Genomic DNA, 21,054 nt, shown 5'->3' with positions numbered 1-21,054 from the left:
AAGATTTATAAAACAGGGGCCAGGATTGTGGCTTAGTGGTAGAATGCTTTCCTAGCATGAGTAAAGCACTGGGTTCGGTTCCTGGCACTACATTAAAAAAAAAAAAAAAAAAAAAAAAGCATAAAAAAAAGATTTATAGAACAATGGGGCCAAATCGATTTAACAATAAATCACTAAAATATGAGTAAACTGACCTTTCCATTCCCTTCCCCACATTTTGAAGAAAAACAAAACACACTTTGGAGTTATATTTCCATTTTCACACCATTAAACACCTCTCACAGGAATGCCCATCTTCCCTCCAAAAACTCTAAAGGGAGAAGCTAGTCGATTAATAAGTAGGGACTTATGTACCCTTGCCCCTGCTTCATTTAAATGAAGAAAACACCCCCTCTGGTGTCAAGAAGTGGTAGTCTAATGATAACACCTTTGTGGCAGACAAGAAAAATATTTCTAAGAAAAGCTCAAAAATGATGTGTCTTGGTGACCTGCATTAGTGATATATGAAAAATTGCTTTGATTTCACCTTGCCTCTTCCTCCTCCAATACATTAAATTGAGATCAGTGTATTTTTCAACATTTGGGAATGTACGAATTATATTTTTTAAAAAATAGAAGGCCAGATATCTTTTCTAATCAATAAGGACCATTAAATAACATTCAGTCATTTCAATCCACAGTTAGTAAAGTGTTCAAGGATTTCACACTAATTTTAGTATCTGCCAAAGTAATAATATAATAGGCAAGTTTAAATATTGTCTTTTCTTTAATCAAAATAATATATCATGAAGTCAAAAGAGAAAGGTCTGGTGACTATCCATACCTACTGAATAATGAGATTTAACTCAACTGAATAGATTCACCAAAATTAAAGATAAGTGATTAGTCTCAAATTAAACATAAACAGAACATACAAGGCTCTCTGGGATTTTTCTTAGCACTTTTCTATAGGCTAAAAGGACTCAATATTCTTCTAAGTACAGAAAATATTAGATTCCAATTTTCTTACATCTTTTGATTGACCCAAACTATTACAATATTTCTTCATCTGAACTTTTCATTTGAAAATCTATCCTGGCTTAATTCAGTGAGAATAATTATACAAGGTGGTAGAAATTTCAGGGGGCAATATAAGCATGACTTCCAACATAATTCTTAAGATTCAGGAAAATTCTTCTAGTTAGAGTAGCTTTAAACTACTAACATATATTAAATCAAAGATATGATAGAAAAAAATAAACTATAAAAATAATTGAGCCAGGCATGGTGGTGCACATCTGTAATCCCAGTGGCTCAGGAGACTGAGACAAGAGAATCTCAAGTTCAAAGCCAGCCTCAGCAACAGTGAGGCATTAAGCAACTCAGTGAGACCCTGTCTCTAAATAAAATACAAAAATAGGGTTGAGGATGTGACTCAGTAGTCAAGTACCCCTGAGTTCAATCCCCAGTACCAAGAATAATAATAACAATAATTAAAATTCTTCCCCAAATTTAATACTCAAAAGATTGGGGAGTACACTAAACCTCAATCAGGCCAATACCCTATTCTACCATTATATCAATATGTATTATTACAATTAAACATAATACAACACATTTTTTTCTTAATTCATACCCACACTCTCAAAAACAGGTCATTATTTAAAACTATAAATCCTACTTACTCATGAATAACTTACTATTTCAAAATGTATTTTTAAGTATAAATATGTAATCCCTTTAAAAGTAGAGGGAAATGTAATAAAATATTCAACATGATATAAGTATGACTTGAGAAAATCAAAATTATTCTAATTTGGGGGGGTTAAAGGGGGTACCAGGAATTAAACTCAGGGGAACTTAACCACTGAGCCACATCCCCAGCCCTATTTTGTATTTGTTTTAGAGACAAGGTCTCACTGAGTTGCTTAAGTTGCTGAGGCTGGTTTTGAACTCGCAATCCTCCTGTTTCAGCCTCCCAATCTAAGTCTTTTTTAAAAAACTTAATTTTACTCAAATTTGTAACCATAGTTACAGTTACACTATATTCTCCAGATACTCATTAACTTTCCCCATACACACACTGACTCTACACACTGGTAATCTCAGGACATCACCTTCTTCACAAAGGTAAGTTTCAACTAACAAATGAATTAAATTAAATTAAGTTAAATAAAGCCCTCCTTGTGTGTGTGTTTGAATAAAGGTAAAATTTTACAATAAATACATCAAACTTCTTTCTTATGTCATTTTTTTCCTTTCTTCTACAGCATATAATTAACCTTTGATATTGTAATACTTATCATTAATAGTTACCATAAATATTATCTTCATATCTATTATTTCCAAAGCATCTGATAATGGTAATAATTGCTACCAGCCACAGAGTATTTATGGGCCACAGAGTGTTCGAAGTGATTAGCATATTAATTTAATCTTCTGTGAAGTAGGGATTATTATTCTCATATTTAAAATGTGGAAACTGAGCTAAGGATAGGCTGTGATATCCTCAGGCACATTTGGCTAATGACTGGTAGAGCTGGAAGATGAATCAGTCACAATGGGAAGGCACCACATATCCTCTGAGGGACCAAACTACAATAGAACTGATGCCCACCTACCTTGACTACATAGTCACTTGCCTTGACTGCATTAGTATCAAGTTGAAAATGTTAAAAGAGATTAAAATTTACAAAGCAATGATCAAAAGTATGATTCCACAGTTAAGGGGAAGAATATACAGATAACACAGCTTAATTTATTTAACTTAATAACTTTTAGTAATTTTAGCAATTTTCACAAGGAAAGCATTTATTTGAACAATCCCCTGGGCTACAGTCCATTCAGTTTAGGAATGTCTCCTTTAACTACTGTCTCCTCCCTCATATTCATTATTGTTTTTACCTTCATGTCTTAATTTTATTCCTCAAGTGGTCTTCTTATTTAGAAAAAAAAAATTATCAAAAATAATCCTGACTGACACAAATCTAACTTCTACAAGTCCTGAGTTTTCTGAAGGTGTCAGTAGTCCCTGTACATACTCATCAAAGTTCCAGATTAGGAGAAATGAGACACCCTCACTCTGGAATACAAAAAATTACAGCAAACTGAGAGCCTCACCACTCAGTTCCTTCATGTCTGCGGTAAACTGGGGACAAACCTAAAAATCACACTATAACAAAGGCACTTCACAGTACATATCAATATATCAGGGTATATATCGTTTATTATGCGCATGGTGAAACTTGCTCTTCCACTTCAGACACTTTCAGGGTGGTTAGACTTTTTCATTTTTTAAACATATAACACTTTGAGGGAGTCAACTTTAAGAATTTTCCCACTGAGAATACTGAAAAAATTTACACATCCAGTCACCATCAACTTTTGTTCTCATGAATCTATAAAAATGAGAAATAAAGGAATTAACCAACTTTTTATTACTCAGAAAAGTCCCCAATAAAAAAAACCTAACAATATCACAATCTTTTCATAACTTCATTAATTTTGTTTGGAAGCACCAGTTATGTAACTTATGGTAGACTAACTGAGCAATTTCATGCCATTTGAGAACAAAAACATAAACTAACAAATATTTTAAATAAAACATAAGCAGAGAAAAGCAATACCTCAAGTTCCACCAGAGCTGCAGTCACTGCATCTGTGGCCAGAGCACCAGCCTGTAGTTTTTCAATGGCCTGAAACCAAGGGGACAAATGATTCATTGTAAAACCACAACTTCTCAAAGATCTCTTTAACTTCATAAAGGTTTAAAAGAAGTATAAGAGTTGTTCAGAGTTAAAAATTGAACACTGGGCTGGAGATATAGTTCAGTTGGTAGAGTGCTTGCCTCGCATGCACAAGGCCCTGTGTTCAATCCCTAGCACCAAAAAAAAAAAAAAAAAAAAAGCACTTGAACACTAAATACATTCCATACTTCAAGATATAAAATATTCAGATTTAAAACAGGTAGTGGTTATGTTCAGGTTAAATTCTGATATAGCTCACTTATCCAAATTAAAACAATGAATAAAGTACAGCCACAAAATGTTAAGATGCAAGAAATTTAGAAAGTGAAATTACTTCACTCATGATAAGACAATTTAAAACAGACACAGAAATTATGTGAATGTAGTTTGGTTAAAATATCCTGACAATTCATATTTTATACAAGTAACTGAATCTCAGACTAAGCTAATAATTTTCAATTTTACCTCCCACTGTTACTATTCTTCCCACCCACACCCATTAAAAAAAAGAAGTGTCTCAATCCCAGCAGCAGCATGTCAAAATCCTCAGATGGAAGTATACACTTGACAAATATTTTTAAAACTATATTTTATACCAAAATAATTTTTTTGCAGTACTGGAGCAACCAGGGGTGCTCTACCAGTGAATTACAACCCCAGACCTTTCATTTTATTTTTGAGACAGAAACTTGCAATTTTCCTGCCTCTGCCTCCTAAGTAGCTGGGTTACAGGTATGTGCCAATGAGAACAGCATCACTTTTATAAACTACAGAGAGTAAAAATTTGTAAAAATCACCTGCTTTCTTGGCCATAAATTAAGAGAAGAAGGAGAATGAAGGGAAGCTAGTTTCTAAATGAAATACTAACATTCCAACTTAGTTTACAAACAGCTCAAGAAATATATTCCACATTATCAAATTTTTAAGAAGCTAGTTAATTATATAGATCAAGGAGGTTGATTATACAGCCCAAATGAATTAGATTTTTTTAGAACTATAGTTGTATAAAAATAAAACATTCTTTTCAGACAATTAAAAGATTTCACACTTTGAAAAATAAGAAAAAATATAAAACTTAGAGACCCATTAGCCATATTATTGTAAAGAAATAAAATTCTTATAATAAAATAGTCTTATTTCCTTATGGGATTCCATTCCTAAGAAAAATATCTCTAAACCAGGAGTGGTGGCACATGCCTGTAATCCTAGTGACTCAGGAAGCTGAGGCAGGAGGATCGCATGTTTGAGGTTAGCCTCAGCAACGTAGCAAGACCCTAAGGAATTATGGAGACCCTGTCTCAAAATAAAATAAATAAAACAAACAAGCTAAATTTCCTCTTTAAAAAAAAAAAGAAAAAAGATATCTAATAAAGCATTATCTTTCTTTTAAATGATATGTAAATATAAGTAAAAGAGATGGAGACCTATGTTGACTTGATATGCATATCCAATTAACATTTTATTTGCATAAAAAAAGTAACAGAAAGTTTGCCTTCAATAGTATGCAGGCAGGATCAATATAAAAATAAACAATATTTCTTTTGAGACCATTCCTGCTTCCATATGAAGCAAAGCAATTCAGCAAAACCTTAAAAATCAAAGCGGAAAAAAGCACAACCAAGTACAAGGGTAAAGCTATACTCAGGAATAAACCAATGAATTTGCTACCATATAACTACATGATGAAAAGCAGAAGGATAAAGTAACAAGATAATCTAAGAAAGTACCCATTTTAATTTTTTTAGGATTTTTTTTTCTCCCCTTCATGGAAAGACATTGGCTTCTTTTAAGCAGTATTTTCTATCCCTTCTATCAGGGTATTTTGCCTTGCAAAGATTAAAAGAAATATAATTATGTGCTCACAGTTCCAAAAGTATAGATTAATCTGGAAAAGGAGGTAAAAGAGCTAAGCATCATTCAGAGAATTTTTTTTAAAAAAAGACCCTAAAAATATGAGCAAAATAATTTCATGGTCCAAACCAAAAAATGTCCTGTAAATGAAACCTGAAATCTTTGATAAAGGTAAAACGACTTTAATGTTCAAAATGGAAATTTTTAAATTATACATATTCTGTTCATACCTTCTGACAAGCTCGTTTGCATACATGTTTATATTCCTTGGCTTTGGATTCAGAATGATAACCTGCACCTATAATAGAAAAAGAAAAATTTTGTTAGTTTTCATTCAACTATCAGAGACCTTGACTATATAAGTAGTCCATACAGACTGATTCAGTCCCAGTGAAAATAAAACCATTGCCCTAATTATACAGAATTTTAAAATTTTAATAGCTTCTTTCTCCAACATCAATTTTTAATACTATGCCTTTTATCTTTATTCAAAATGTCTTCCTGACAGAAGCCCTAGAGACAACTCATGTTCCCAAATAACCTTCATCAAGGTTACGTCCCCTCTTCCTTTCAAGAACCTCTCTCCAAAGTTGGGAATTCTTTTGGTCTGGAGTTGTTAGCTTGGGAGGTGTCAGGAACAGTCTCTTCAAAGTCATCTCTATTGACCTTAAGAAAGCCCTGCCATTTGTTCAGAATATATAATTCTTAAGAATAACTTCATAAAGCTAGGTAGTTTCTGGGGGGAAAGAAATATCTGTCTAAGGGGTCTTACTTCCCACATGTCTACAATCATCACCAATACCACCACTCCCACCCATTTTACTTCCTCTCACAGCCTAGAATATAGTTCAGAATATCTCTAAAACCTCAGTGATGGCACATTCATGACTATCTATGAGAAATCCTGGTGACCCAGGAACTCAGTCAAGAGAGTGGCTCTGAATAAATTTGTTTCCCTAAGAAGATTCGTACTTGCTTTGTGCCTTGAAAATAATCCAAACAAGAAAGAAAAAGCCCTTAAATCCTCTTAATAACTAGGCTTCTAATCAACGTTCTTTAAAAAAGCACAGAACCATCTGACCTTCCCCCACAATACCCCATAGAATTCCGCCCTAAGGAAGGTTAAGATCTACATCCCTAAGCCTCAACACTCCCCCTTTAAGTCTGCCACAAACCTAACCCACCTTCTTGCAAGGCCAAGAACTGGCCCACAAAACAATGCTCAAGCAACCAGATTCCATATTATATCCAAATAGTAATTCTGTTTCTCAAAAGAAGTCTGGAATGTTCACAGAACCTGTGCCAATATTTAATAAAATTCTCTTCATGGTTCTCTAAGAACCATGAACCTATAGTAGAAAAATAAAAGTCAACTGTTAGCTTCATTAAACTATCAGAGTCCTTGCCTATAAGTAGTCCAAGTAAACTAATACAGCCTCTATAATAGGAACAAGTCATCCCAGGTCTATTCTGAGACCTGAAGCCCTCGTCTTTTATTAATGTTTTCTAAGCCACAGGATATTTTAGCCAGATAAATCTAGTGTACAAATGACAGCATTAAATAGTACTAACATGTAAATTCTTCTGCTTAGAATGCAAGGAAGTCTCAGCATCACCCCACACTATATTTAATATCTGGCTAACACTTCCTAACTTCCCTGTTTAATAAAGGAAAGAAAGGATCAGGATACAAACCACTGCCACACAATAAGATATAGTTAAAATTTAACTATACTGATTGTTACTCTGTATTCAAAGTTATTTTTCTCTTAATCGCAAATGATACTGATATTTTATTGAAGTAAATGTAAGTTTCATCTTTATAAGTTTCATCTTTCAATTTTTACAAGTTAAAGTGTTTCTATTGGTTTCTTCAAAATTAGATGGGCCATTATGGATAGTACACAGATCTGGGAAAAATTAAGAATCTACTAGTCAAATGAAAAAAAATTGGCCAAGTCTACTCTGTTGTTAAAAAAAGAAAAAAACAGTCAGGCGCAGTGGTGCATGCCTATAATCCCAGCAGTTTGGGAAGCTGAAACAGGAGAGCCAGGAGTTCAAAGCCAGCCTCAGCAACTGCAAGGCAAAAAACAACTCAATGAGACCCTGTCTCTAAAGAAAATACAAAATAGGGCTGGGGTTATGGCTCAGTGGTCTAATATCCCTGAGTTCAATCCCCCATACCAGGAAGGAAGGAAGGAAGGAAGGAAGGAAGGAAGGAAGACAAAGAAAGGAAGAAAGGAAGGAAGGAAGGAAGGAAGGAAGGAAGGAAGGAAGGAAGGAAGGAAGGAAGGAAGGAAGGAAGACAAAGCTCTGTCCTAGATGAGAATTTGAATTTCCATTCCTTAAATATACAAGATACAAACTTTCGCATAATCAGCCAATTGATCTGAATTTGTAATAATTTAGAAGTGGGGATCACCCTTAAACAACACAATTCCCTGCCATAATCCAGATTTCCTCCTATTACTACTGGCCTTCAGCACCAACTTTACCTGATAGCCATCACAATCAATTACGCACTTGAGAGAGGAGGAATGGAGTCATGGTAGTCTCAGAAAGCAATGTTTTACAAATAATCAAAAGCTCTATGCTACTGTTTGTTATGAGTTTCAGCCCTTACTTGTGCATTTCCAAATGCTCATTCTGAACACAATAACTCACTGAGTACTACAGAAGGTACACCAATAAAACAGTGCAGAAGAAATAACACTGGACTATGAATCTGAAGGCAGAACTTCTGGCCCCTGCTCTACTTTTAACTGGGAAATTCCTATAAACTTACCTCATCTCTTTGAAAAAGCACCTTTCAGAAAAGGGAATTGAACCTGTTATATTTTTTAGACCCTTCTGGATTAGATTCTATAGGATTTTCCAAGCTGTCCAGTCTATATATAGCCAAAGGTTAATGAGCAGACAAGATACTAGTTTCATAAAAAGAAAGCTAGAAAGAAATCCTGCCAGCTCTTCTTTCCTCACAGATATTATACAGTTTATAATCTGACTGCAGAAAAACAAATATAACATAAGAATAAAGAGCCTGCTGAAGGGCTGGGGATATAGCTCAAATGGTAGAGTGCTTGCCTAGCTTGCACAAGGCCCTTGGTTCATTCTCCAGCACCACCAAAAAAAAAAAGAAAGAAAGAAAAAAAGAAGAGCCTGCTGAGTAAACTTGGACAGATTTTCACCTTTAAAATGAAGGACAAATTAGTGCGGCCAATTTGGAAAGCAGTATGGAGATTTCTTGGAAAGCTCGGAATAGAACCACCATTTGACCCAGCTATTCCCCTACTCGTTGTATTCCCTAAAGACCTAAAAAAAGCACACTATAGGGACACTGCTACATCCATGTTCATAGCAGCACAATTCACAATAGCAAGACTGTGGAACCAACCTAGATGCCCTTCAATAGACAAATGGATGAAGAAAATGTGGCATTTATACACAATGGAGTATTACTCTGCATTAAAAAATGACAAAATCATAGAATTTGCAGGGAAATGGATGGCATTAGAGCAGATTATGCTAAGTGAAGCTAGCCAATCCCTTAAAAACAAATGCCAAATGTCTTCTTTGATATAAGGAGAGTAATTAAGAACAGAGTAGGGACGAAGAGCATGAGAAGAAGATTAACATTAAACAGGGATGAGAGGTGGGAGGGAAAGGGAGAGAGAAGGGAAATTGCATGGAAATGGAAGGAGACCCTCAGGGGTATACAAAATTACATACAAGAGGAAGTGAGGGGAAAGGGGGAAAAATATAAGGGGGAGAAATGAATTACAGTAGAGGGGGTAGAGAGAGAAGAGGGGAGGGGAGGGGGGAGGGGGGATAGTAGAGGATAGGAAAGGCAGCAGAATACAACAGACACTAGTATGGCAATATGTAAATCAATGGATGTGCAACTGATGTGATTCTGCAATCTGTATACGGGGTAAAAATGGGAGTTCATATCCCACTTGAATCAAAGTGTGAAATATGATGTATCAAGAACTATGTAATGTTTTGTACAACCAACAATAAAGTAGAGAGAGCATAGGCTGATGCAGTGCCAAAGTCACTTAAGGGTTTCTCAGCCTAGCTCTGTTATTAATTAGCAAAGTGACAGAAACCACTTAAGTCACTTAATTTCTCTAGTCTTAAGGTTTCTCATTTATAACACCAAGAAAGTAAAATATGCCACCCTAAAATATACTTGTTTATCATATTTTAAGATGGCTCTTCAGAGTGGGTACAGACACTCTGAAAAGCTGTTCTATGAGGGATATTTGTATTTCTAGAGAACATCTATATTACTGAAGTGAGCAGGCTTTCTCTCAAGTCTCCTTATCTGCCTCACCCAGATATAGAAGAGATCATATCAAATTATCCCTGTGCAGAGAATGGCACAGCATATCTCATATACTTCAGATGACTGTTACATGGGAAACTTTATTTACAGAATAAGACATTTGTCCATAGTACATTTCATAACCTATCCTGACCTCCCCTCAGAAGCCTCAAGTCCCTATTCCTCTCCATAGTTCAAAGTGCTACTGAAGCTTCAACCATCTGTCCATTTCTTTCCATCCCATAGTTTGTCTATAGTGCATATCTGCAGGTTAATAAATGTTATGGTTTTTCTCCTCTTGATCTTTCAGTTCATTGTCAGTTCATTTCATAGATGAGAATTACTGAATCTTCAGAGGAAAGAGAAAATTGAAAACTTCCCTAGGAAGCTGAACTAATTCTAAGATGGTGTATTTTACTCTAAGATGACCGTACTGCAATATGGGTCAATAAAACATTTTCTGCAGCATTATTTTAAAAAAATCAAAACCAGAGTTTAAAAATTACATTGGTTTTAACATTACCTAATCTAAATGTATCTATTATCTGGGGTAAAAGTAATAATAAGGGAAAGGAGTGAAAATTTGTCATTATAAGATCTTCCAAATGGGGAATAGAGGAACTTTTCACTATATTGAAGTCAAACAGTCTCTTTGGTTCCAACTCCCCTCTGTCAGATGAAATGCAATTATCATTGTAACTCAAAGCAAGAAAAGAAAATCAGCACTATTTTCATCTTCCTACTTACCCATGAAGGTCTTACCTGCATGTACCAACACAAAGCCTCCACGTTTCTCCTTGTGGGACTGCTTTGTTTCCAACTCTTTGGCTGTTATTTTAACAGCTGAAGTCTGAGATGATCTGGAAGGCAGCCCTTCTCCAGAACTCATCCCCTTCTCCATGGTCATTCTCCAACATTATCATCTTCTATTAGGAAAAGGGCATAATTCTATCCAAAAGCAATTGTAGAAGATGAATTACCCTAGAGAAAAAAACAGGCACAAATGGTATGATTTCTTTCCACTAATATGTACATTACTTAGAAAAATCCAGAAAACATAAGTTTTTTAAAAAACTATTTTTAAAGTTATTTAATTGGGTAACACAACGACTATGAAAAGGTTAGAATTTAAATCTCTGCCCATTTACAGAATTTACTTGAAGACATATAAATGAAAGAACTATTATAAAAAGACTTTACACTGAGTCCAAAGATATTTTATCTTTCTTTTAGCCACACTGAAGTAATCCTCAATATAACTTAAATGTCATTTTCTCCTTTCTCCAAATCCAATATTAATAATCACTGGGACATTTTGAAATCACAGTGCTGCTGACAACATCACTGAATCTTGCTATAAAGCCTAGATTTCTGCTTAAAGAAATAAAGCAAAAGAAAAGAAAGAAACTTACATGTAAGAAATTCTTAAGCTAACCAATTTAATGCTCCTCAGCTTAATTCTAAAACACAAATGTTAACAAAATTATATGATTAAACCAAGAAATTAAAATAACATTTCTGCAAGTATCACGTAAAATATTATTTCTGAGGCTCTCCAGAGATAAATGAGACATAAAATTTAATAAAACAATTTTCAAGCAACTTATGCCACAAAGCTTCTAATGTTTCTCACTATGCATTGCAAATTCACAAACTTTGAACAATCCTGACTTAACAACAAGGGAAGAACATATTTCAATTTAAGGGAAAAAACTAAAAATCAATAATGAGAATTTTTTTAATTACACTGTTAGGTAAAAATCTGCACCTGATGTTAAACTGAAAAAGGGAGGTGAAGGTTATGAAGCTAACTTTATAACAATGTTTTTCTTTGAATGACTTCACAAAAATATGCCTCCATTATCTTTTTTTTTTTTTTTTTTTTTTTTTTTTTGGTAATGGTGCTGGGGATCAGACCCAGGGCCTTGTGTGTGCAAGGTAAGCACTCTACCATCTGAGCTATATCCTCAGCCCCTTCAATTATCTTTTTTTTAAAAAAAAGAGGTAAAGTGGGGCTGGGGATGTGGCTCAAGCGGTAGCACACTCGCCTGGCATGCCATGCGGCACTGGGTTCGATCCTCAGCACCACATACAAATAAAGATGTTGTGTCCGCCGATATTAAAAAATTCTCTCTCTCTCTTTGAAAAAAAAAAAAGAGGTGAAGTCTTTCTTTTTCAGTGTAAAACGTAATCAGAAACATAAAAGTAACTTTGCTACCCAGTCCAAACAAGCAGCTACTACTCAAAGCACATTCTGTATCCCATTGTTAGTTACCAGAGCACATGAGATTATTTCATTAATATATTCATTACTGTAAACAGATATTTTCAATAAGAAATGTGTACAGTTTTCACAATGCTCTTCTATTTCCTTCATATTAAAATTATATTTTTGAACAATTTTGTTTGCTAAATCTAACAAAAATTTTGAATTTTTTCTTTCATGTTTTCATATTTCAATTTGTCTTAGTTTTTTAATATTCCAGCAGTATTAATAAACAACAGACTGAAATTTTTTTAAGTAGGTCCTTTATACTAGAAATAGTCTGAGAAGCACTGCAATATGGTATTTTTAAATTATTTTAATTCCTGGTTAAAGAGTTCATTTAGTATTTATTTTATAATATTTCACTTATAAGACAAATAGTTTAAAATCAAATATATGTATACACACACTGAAACGTTAAAATATTTAAATATATTCAAAGCACAGGAAAAAATTTTATTTCAAGTGGAGCTTTCAATTAACAGTAAATTAAAATGCCTATTTTTATTTCTGTTTGTGGTAGTAGCTATCTTCATAACAATGTTTTTCTTTGAATGACTTCACAAAAATATGCTTTAATCATCTTTTTTTTAAAGAGAAAGAAAAAGAGATAGATAGAGATAGAGAGAGAGAGAGAGAGAGAGAGAGAGAGAGAAGAGAGAGAAAATCTCTTTTGTAGATGGACACAACACAATGCCTTTATTTTTATGTGGTGCTAAGAATTGAACCCGGGTCCCACTCGTGCTAGGCGAGCGCTCTACCGCTGAGCCACAATCCCAGCCCTTTTTTTTTTTTTTTTTTTTTTTTTTTTAGTTGTTAAAAGACGTTTATTTAATTTATTTATTTGTATGTGCTGCTGAGAATTGAACCCAGTACCTCATACATGCCAGGTAAGGCTCTACCACTGAGCCACAGCCTCAGCCCCTCAATTACCTTTCTATTATTTTATTTTACTTCTTACAATATTTCTCTGAGATAGGCTACCATTTGACATGTAGCAGTTGACAAACTGGAATTTAGTGGTTCATCTGTCAACATATAAATGCCATCATGTCTGGCCTGGCTACGAAATGAACTTGGGCCCACTGGAATTAAAAACAAACATTTCTGAGTGAAACTAAGATCTTGGAAAACTAAGAGCTTCAGATTAAATAAAAACACATCCAGGAAGTATGAATTATTATTAACCCCCAAGCTACTCTCACTGTTATCTAATGTATTATTTCACCACTAACAAATTTACATTTACAATTTATAATGAATATGGAAATATAGTAATAAATTATAACATCTACATTTCGTAATAAGGTTAAAAGTAATAGGCATTTAAATGAATGAGAGATTTTAAAATATTGCTTCTCAAGGTTGCCTAAAGAGAAAAGGCAGAAGATGAATCAATATGCTATTTCATGAGCAATTTAACCTAACTCAGAGACTATCTGAAATATACTTATTCAACAAATGATATAATCTCAACAAACCCCTTCACAAATGTCACCCCCAAACTTCTACTGGACTGAAAAATAAGGAACTCAAGTGAATGTACTATTCAATGTGCAATTCTGGCCTCCAATTCTCAATGATTCCTGAAATGTATTTTAATTCAGTTAGAAATGAAGCAACTTCAACTCCAACATCAGTTTTTGTTTAACTCAGAACTCATTAAAGATCTGATAAATAGTTTCTAGAAATGACAAAAAGAAAATTTAAAAGGGCAAATGGTCAATCTTAGTTTACAGGAAAATTATATAATGGTTTAAACCAAAAGAAAGATACAAATAAAAAGAACTACACTAAAATACCATTTTTTACTTAGATTGGCAAACCTCAAAATACAAGATAACAGGTTTTGAGAGAACAAAGAATTAAAGCATTCATAAATTGCTAGAGGCAGCAAAAACTGGTACAACTCAATATGGGCAATTTGGCAAAATTAAGATATGAATCAAAAATATGTCTTGATGAAAGTGGATAAGGGGCTAGAGCTGTAGCTCAGCAGTAGAGCGCTTGCCTCTTATGTGTGAGGCACTGAGTTCAATTCCCAGCACCACATATAAATAAGTAAATAAAATAAAGGTCCATCAACAACTAAAAAATATTTTAAAAAGAAAAGAAAGTGGTTAAAAATAAAAGCAACCACTGGAAAGAATGAGTAAGTACTTGATACAGATATGAAAATCTCAAAGACATTTGGTAAATTTAAAAAGGCATGGAAATAATTCAAATTAAATTGTTTCAAAGACATGCTACAGAAGTATATGCGGTGCCATGTGGAGGGGGGAAGCACATCAGCTAACTATATATGCAATGTATAAATATTGATGGGTATACCAAATATATAAATTATATATGTACATGTACATATTTCTTTATTTATGAATGGTTATCTTTTAAGGTTTTTATTTTTTAAAAAAGTAAATGACAGCAAAGTGCATTACAATTCTTATTACACATATACAGCACAATTTTTCATATCTCTAGTTGTATATAAAGTATGTTGACACCAATCCATGACTTCATACATGTATTTTGAATAATGATGTCCATCACATTCCACCATCCTTGCTAACCCCTTGCCCCCTCCCTTTCCCTCCTTATGAATGGTTATCAAAAGGAGATGTCAGTGACCAATGAACAAAAGCAGGATGGAAATTTCACTGTTCATCCTTTTATATCTTTTGAACTTGGCCCATCTGAATGTGATACTTACAAAAAAAATGTATTTTCATGGAAACACTAATTAATGAACTAAGTCCAACATCCAAAATAGGGCAAGCCTATAAGATCCCACTTAAAAACTGCAGTAAAAAGGGAAATACCACATTCATAAGCCTCTTATCCTACCTAAGAAATACACAAAAACATGCCCAAAGATTCTCAAAGGGTCTTCTGTTGTTGTTGTTGTTTTGTTTTGTTTTCTGGATCTTTAACTGATAGGACACATAAACTACAGATAAGTCAAACTGGAAGGGAGGTGGAATCACATTATTTAATCTCTACAGTTAAGATTAGAGAGTAAATAATAATATAATGACAGTAGATTAACATTAAATATCCCTGTATAGTTTTTATCATATTTATAAACATTATTAGGAATCATTATTTGAAACTGCTGCAGCATACTTACACCAACACATTGACCTACAAGAAAGACATCTAACATTTTTAGGTAATACTCAAAATAGAAGGTTTCCAATGAAAGGAAATCAAAAGTAGTTGATAGTTTTGTAAAACAAAAAACAATATAGGAGTTGGGGGTTTAGTTCAGTGGTAGAGCCCTTGCCAAGCATGCAAGGCCCTGAATTTGATCCTCAGAACCACACACACACACACACAAAAAAAAAAAAAAAAAAAAAAATTCTATAGACCATTTTTATAATCCCTTCATTTCTGAATAATATGTTTGAATATGAAAGTTTCTCAATTTCCTACAAGCAATGCAATAAAATTCATTATGATTATTATCATTTCTAAACACTGGCATCTTGTCCATAAACCGCAATAATTACTCAAAAGTTAAATGTAAAGATTTCATATGATCCAGAAAATTCCATTTCTAGGTACATACTCAGAACTGACAACAGATATCCACCCACAAAATCTTGTACCTGGATATTTACAGAATTATTCAAAGTAGCCCCCCAAAAATGAAAAACTCAAATATCCATCAAAAGACCATGTGTTTCGGGTGGGGGACTAGTAGATTCATAGAATGGAACATTTGTCACCTGTAAAAAGGAAATAAATGTTGATACATAACCACCACAATGTGAATGGACACTGGAAACACTGAAAGAGGTGAGACACAAAAGGCCACCTACTATATGATCCCATTTATATGAAATATCCAGAAGAAGCAAATCTAAAAAAACAGAAAATAGATCAGTTGCTTGGGAATGGAGGGATCAAGGGGAAATGGAAGTGACTGCTAATGAGTGCAAAGTTTCTTTTTGTACTAATAAGAAATGTTCAAAAATTGGGGTGATGATGACTACAACTCTGTGAATACACTAAAGATCACTGAATTGTACAATTTAAATGACTAAATTGTCAGATAAATTATATCTTAATAAAGCTATTTATAAAAAAGCAAACTTCTTGCTCCTCATAAATTACATCTTTTCCAAATTACTAAACCCAGTCACCCTTTTCTTAATCTTCTGCTTGCAACCTTCAATTCTCTAGATCACCTGCTCTCCTTTGGCAAGCATATCAATCTACTAAACTAGCTCTCTATGATCCCTCTGACTTCATTCTCAAATGTCTCCTTTAGAAATCTTATCTACTGGGGGAAATTTCAAAACTATCCTCTCAGCAAGTCAGATAATTCCTAACACTTTTTTTTTTTTCCTGGACAGCTCAAACTTGACTTTCCTTGTTCTCCTCCCCACAAATATCTAGCCTTTTTACCACATTATTCTATTTTTCTTACTAGCATTACCCTTTCCTAACTCACCTTAAAGTCCTCTGGGGTCTGGGAGTGTAGAGCACTTGCCTAGTATAAACAAGTTAGTTCCTGGGTAGATGTCCCAGCACTACAAAAAAAAAAAAAAAAAAAAAAATCCCTTAAAGTCATTTTGGACTCTACCCAAGTTTTCAAATCCTATAGGCTTCCTCCAGCATTTTTCTTATCTTGACCCTTGTTTAGCCTATACACTTTTTAGCATAATTTTTACAACATTTGTACTTTTCTTCCCAAATACAAGCTATCATAAAGCAACTATGTATAAAAGGCTGCCAAAATAAATCTCATAAAGGATAATTCCAATTAAAACAAATACCATGCCAAAAGACATGAGTAGACATTATATAAAAGAGGCAATATAAACTGGATATTCAATATTTAAGAAACAATATTCAAAGAAATACTAACTCTCTACTGGCAGGATGAACTAATGTAACCATTTGAAAAGGAATTTGTCAGTAAGTAGCAAGAACCTTAAAATGTATAATATTGTATATACTATCTTTCCAGAGATACTCTATATACGAACTAGTCTATACAGACACAGTTAATAGTACCATGGATACCCCTAAGGAAAATTAGGAGACTGAGGAGCAAGGATGCAGGGGAAAGTTGATTTTCTAATAATATTTTGCATTTGAATATTTTGCTCAGTATTAACTAACTACTGAATAGAGACTATTTAACTTTGACATCTCTGAGACCAAGATGAATGTTAATTAACTTGAACATCAAGGCCAGGAAATAAAATCAGAATAAAACATTGTTTTGTTTTTGTTTTTTTAACTCCAGAGACCTACATGGCACTACTTTAAGGTTTAAATCTTGACCTCATGTCTCTCAATGGTTTATTATTTTCCTAATGCATGTGATAACACCTTTTTCTTTAAACCATTTAGAAAACTACCAAGTCATGTTAGTTTGGAGTTCAGGTTTTTCACTCTAGCTGTGTTTAGTCTTTCAGAAGTGGTCTAAGGAGGAAGGAAGTCATCTCACAGCAGAAAGCTTTTACAGAAATTCAACCTTTAAACCATTTCAACTGATGAATAAGGAACCTAGTGTTGTTGATTTTAATCTCCTGTCAATGCAGGTTTAATGCCTCATTAAATGAGCTCCAGAACATCTCTGACCCATTAATTCCACTTCTGAGAATATTTTCTACCAAAATTTTAAACACAGAAAGGATTTTAAGTCTTCTATGCTGTGTTTAACATAGAATACAGATTTTTTTTTTTTAAATCTGGGAGCAACCTAAAAATTCAACACAGAGTTATGGTTAAAACAATGACTCGTACATTTATGGCCAATTAATTTTCAACAATGGGGCTATGATATTTGATAGAAAATGGCACTCTTTTCAACAAATGCTGTTGGGGAAACTAGATAGCCACCAGCAAAAGAATGACCTTTTTTAAAAAAATATTTTTAAAAAGACTGTAGACTGACACAGTACCTTTATTTCATTCATTTGTTTTTATATGGTGCTGAGGATGGAACCCAGTGCCTTACATGTGCTAGGCAAGTGCTTTACCACTGAGCAACAATCCCAGGCCCAAAAGAATGATCTTGATAACTAAATTATTTAAATTTAAAAAGAGGGCTGAGGGGCTGGGATTGTGGCTCAGTGGTAGAGCCTCACCTAGCACCGGCGGGGCCCGGGTTCGATCCTCAGCATCACATAAAAATAAAGGCATTGTGTTGTGTCTATCTACAAAAAAGATTCATTCTCTCTCTCTCTCTCTCTCTCTCTCTCTAAAAGAAAAAAAAAAGAGGGCTGGGGTAGTGACTCAGTGGTAGAGTGTTTGTCTCCCACATGTGAGGCACTGGGTTTGATCCTCAGCACCATGTTAAAATAAATAAACAAAATAAAGGTATTGTATTCATTTACAACTAAACAAAATTTTTTAAAAATATAAATTAATTAAAAAAGAATAAACTTTTTGAATTCCTATTTCAAATTATATACCAAAATTAATTAGAAATGGATCAAAATCTAAACATGAATGAAGAGATATAAAATTCTTAGAAGGAAACACAGGGGTAAATATTTGTGACCCTGGATTTAGCAATTATTTAATAGATATGACACCAAAACCACAAGCAACCAAAGAGACAAAAATATGTAAATTGGACTTCACCAAACTTTAAACTTCTGTACTTCAAAGGATAATATCTGAAAAATGAAAAGATAGTCCACAATATGGGAGGAAACATTAATATTGCAAATCAGATATCTGGTAAGGCACTGTTATACAGAATATAGAAAAAATTCATACAGATTACACTACTGGTGTGACTGCGCCATGTTCAGCCAGAGAAGGAGAAATTAAGCTCCATTTGTGTACAATGTGTCAAATGCATTCTAATGTTATGTATAACTAATTGGAACAAATTTTTTAAAAAGAACTCATACAACTTTAAAACAAGACAACAAACAAGACTTCTCCATAGATATACTAAAGAGCACATGAAAAGATACTTAAGATTATTTGCCATCAGGGGAATGAAAAGCAAAACTACAAGAAGCTATAATTTCATAAACACTAAGATGTGTATAATCAAAAAGACAGATAAATGTTAGCAAGAATATGGAGAATCATAACCTCCATAATCTGCTCAAAAATTTAAACAGAATTACCATACAATTCCATTTCTAGGTATATACCTAAAAGAACTAAAAACATACCTGCACAAAATCTTGTACAAAGATGTTTATAGAATTATTCAAAGTAGCCAAAAAGTGGAAACAACCCAAATATTCATCAACTGAGGAAGCATGAACAAAATGTGGTATGTTCATATAATGGCATACTATTCATCAATAAAAAAAAGAATGGGACTAGAGATGCTCAGTGATAGAGCACTTTTGCTTCTGTGAGGCCATGGGTTTTATTCCCAGCACCATCCTTCCCAAAAAGAGAAGGAATGAAGTAATGATACATAGTCATGGATGAACCCTGAAAACATTATGTTACCTGAAAGAAGTCAGGCACAAAAGGACAACTAGTATATGAATCTATTTACTTCAAATGACAAGAAAAGGAAAATACATACATGCAGAAAGTAGATTAGCAGTTACAAGGAGGCAAATTCTAAAGACTATAATGGGTACAGGATTTCTTTTGGAAGTGAAGAAATGTTCTGGAACTAGATAGTAGAGATGTGTGTACAGCTTTCTAAATACACTAAAAAACATTGGAATTTATAAAGTAAAAGGATGCATTTTATGGTATGTGAATTATACCTAAGTAAGAAAAAAACCAAACCAATAATCTATCCATACGATGGATACAATATATATAAATTGTCCTTTTTAGTTATAACCATATTTTACACACACAATGATCATAAATAGGCTAATGTTCATTTTAAAAAAACTAAAAAGAATTAAAATGCTGGTTTGCTGTAACTATAGGTGATCTCTTTTTAAATATTTTTGCATTTCCATATAATCTTTAATAACCACGGCCTTTTGTAAGTTGCGGGGAGGGGGAATCTTTATTTGCAACAAACAACAAAGTATTGATCTCCCAGGGCTATAATTAAAAATTCCTTAGCTTACAATTCAAAGATCTCACTCACATCGTCCCCAATATATCTTCCTTTTCCCTACAGAAGTGAAATAAGGACTCCCTCCTTCCGGAAACACGATGTCGTCTATTTTCAGACACCTCCAGCTCCTGCTTTTCACTCTCCACTCCAGCAGTTTCCTCTACTCAGTCCCTGCCTTCTCATCCCCCTTAACAGTTAAATGTCAATGTCCCGCAGGACTCTAACCAGGCCTATACCCCGGGCTACTAGAACCCCACCCGCCCATCAGGACTAGAGCACATCCTCTAAGGTCTCTACCGCTCTCTTGGAACTCGGAGACATCTCCAGCCTGAGAGTGCAAAGTGGGCAAAAGACTGCGAGAAGCCCGCAGTCTTCCCTGGACAGGCGCTGAGACCGCCAAGCAAGAGACAAGGCTGGAAAGGGACTGGAAAGGTACTGGCAAGGGCCCCACGCGCGAACGAGACTAGAGAATGAAGAACATCCTGGGCCCCCTCCGCTAGCCCAGGGCAGGGGGCGTCCTGCGCATCGGCCCCGCCAGCTCAGAGAGAGACGTCCCAGCGAGCCTGCGGGGCCCACACAGACAGCTGCGCGGCGCCGGCAGCGGCGCGGACAGTGTGGGAAAGAGGGACACTCACCCGCGTCAGCCTAGAGCCCTCACTGCACCGGAAGTAGTCACCCGCCCGTTGCCAGGGTGAGGAAGCGGGAGTGACGTTCAGCCTTCCCATTGGTCGCTACCAGTACCACGTGGCCCGGAAGCAGCTGCACCACGCGCAGCTCTGATTCCGTCTTCTGGTCCACAGCGGCTCACCTGGCCTCGGAGGTGCGATCTGAACTCCGCTTTGGGCCTCCTGTTTTGAGGTGCTCAGGC

The 21,054-nt window shown here is 34.7% G+C and overlaps 1 protein-coding gene across 5 annotated transcripts in view; it reads right to left on the bottom strand.

Moving 5' to 3' along the window:
- Positions 1 to 20,843, bottom strand: part of Tasp1 (taspase 1) — a 286,082-nt gene extending 265,239 nt beyond the window's left edge. For 2 of the 5 annotated variants that reach the window (XM_076848949.2, XM_076848953.1), the window contains exons 1-4: positions 20,822 to 20,843; positions 10,666 to 10,884; positions 5,807 to 5,874; positions 3,606 to 3,674 (exon numbers count right to left, since the gene is read on the bottom strand). In XM_076848949.2, coding sequence (XP_076705064.1) covers positions 3,606 to 3,674; positions 5,807 to 5,874; positions 10,666 to 10,810 — 282 coding nt within the window. In that variant the 5' untranslated portion in view covers positions 10,811 to 10,884; positions 20,822 to 20,843. Of the gene's footprint in view, positions 1 to 3,605; positions 3,677 to 5,806; positions 5,875 to 10,665; positions 10,885 to 16,625; positions 16,792 to 20,216; positions 20,454 to 20,821 lie in introns of those variants that run through there. The other 3 variants (XM_076848952.2, XM_076848950.2, XM_076848954.2) reach the window with 3 other exon arrangements.
- Positions 20,844 to 21,054: the final 211 nt, after the last annotated feature.

Source organism: Callospermophilus lateralis, chromosome 3, assembly GCF_048772815.1.
Source record: "Callospermophilus lateralis isolate mCalLat2 chromosome 3, mCalLat2.hap1, whole genome shotgun sequence".
Classification (NCBI taxonomy): Eukaryota; Metazoa; Chordata; class Mammalia; order Rodentia; family Sciuridae; genus Callospermophilus; species Callospermophilus lateralis.
This window is presented reverse-complemented; position numbering and strand designations above follow the sequence as displayed.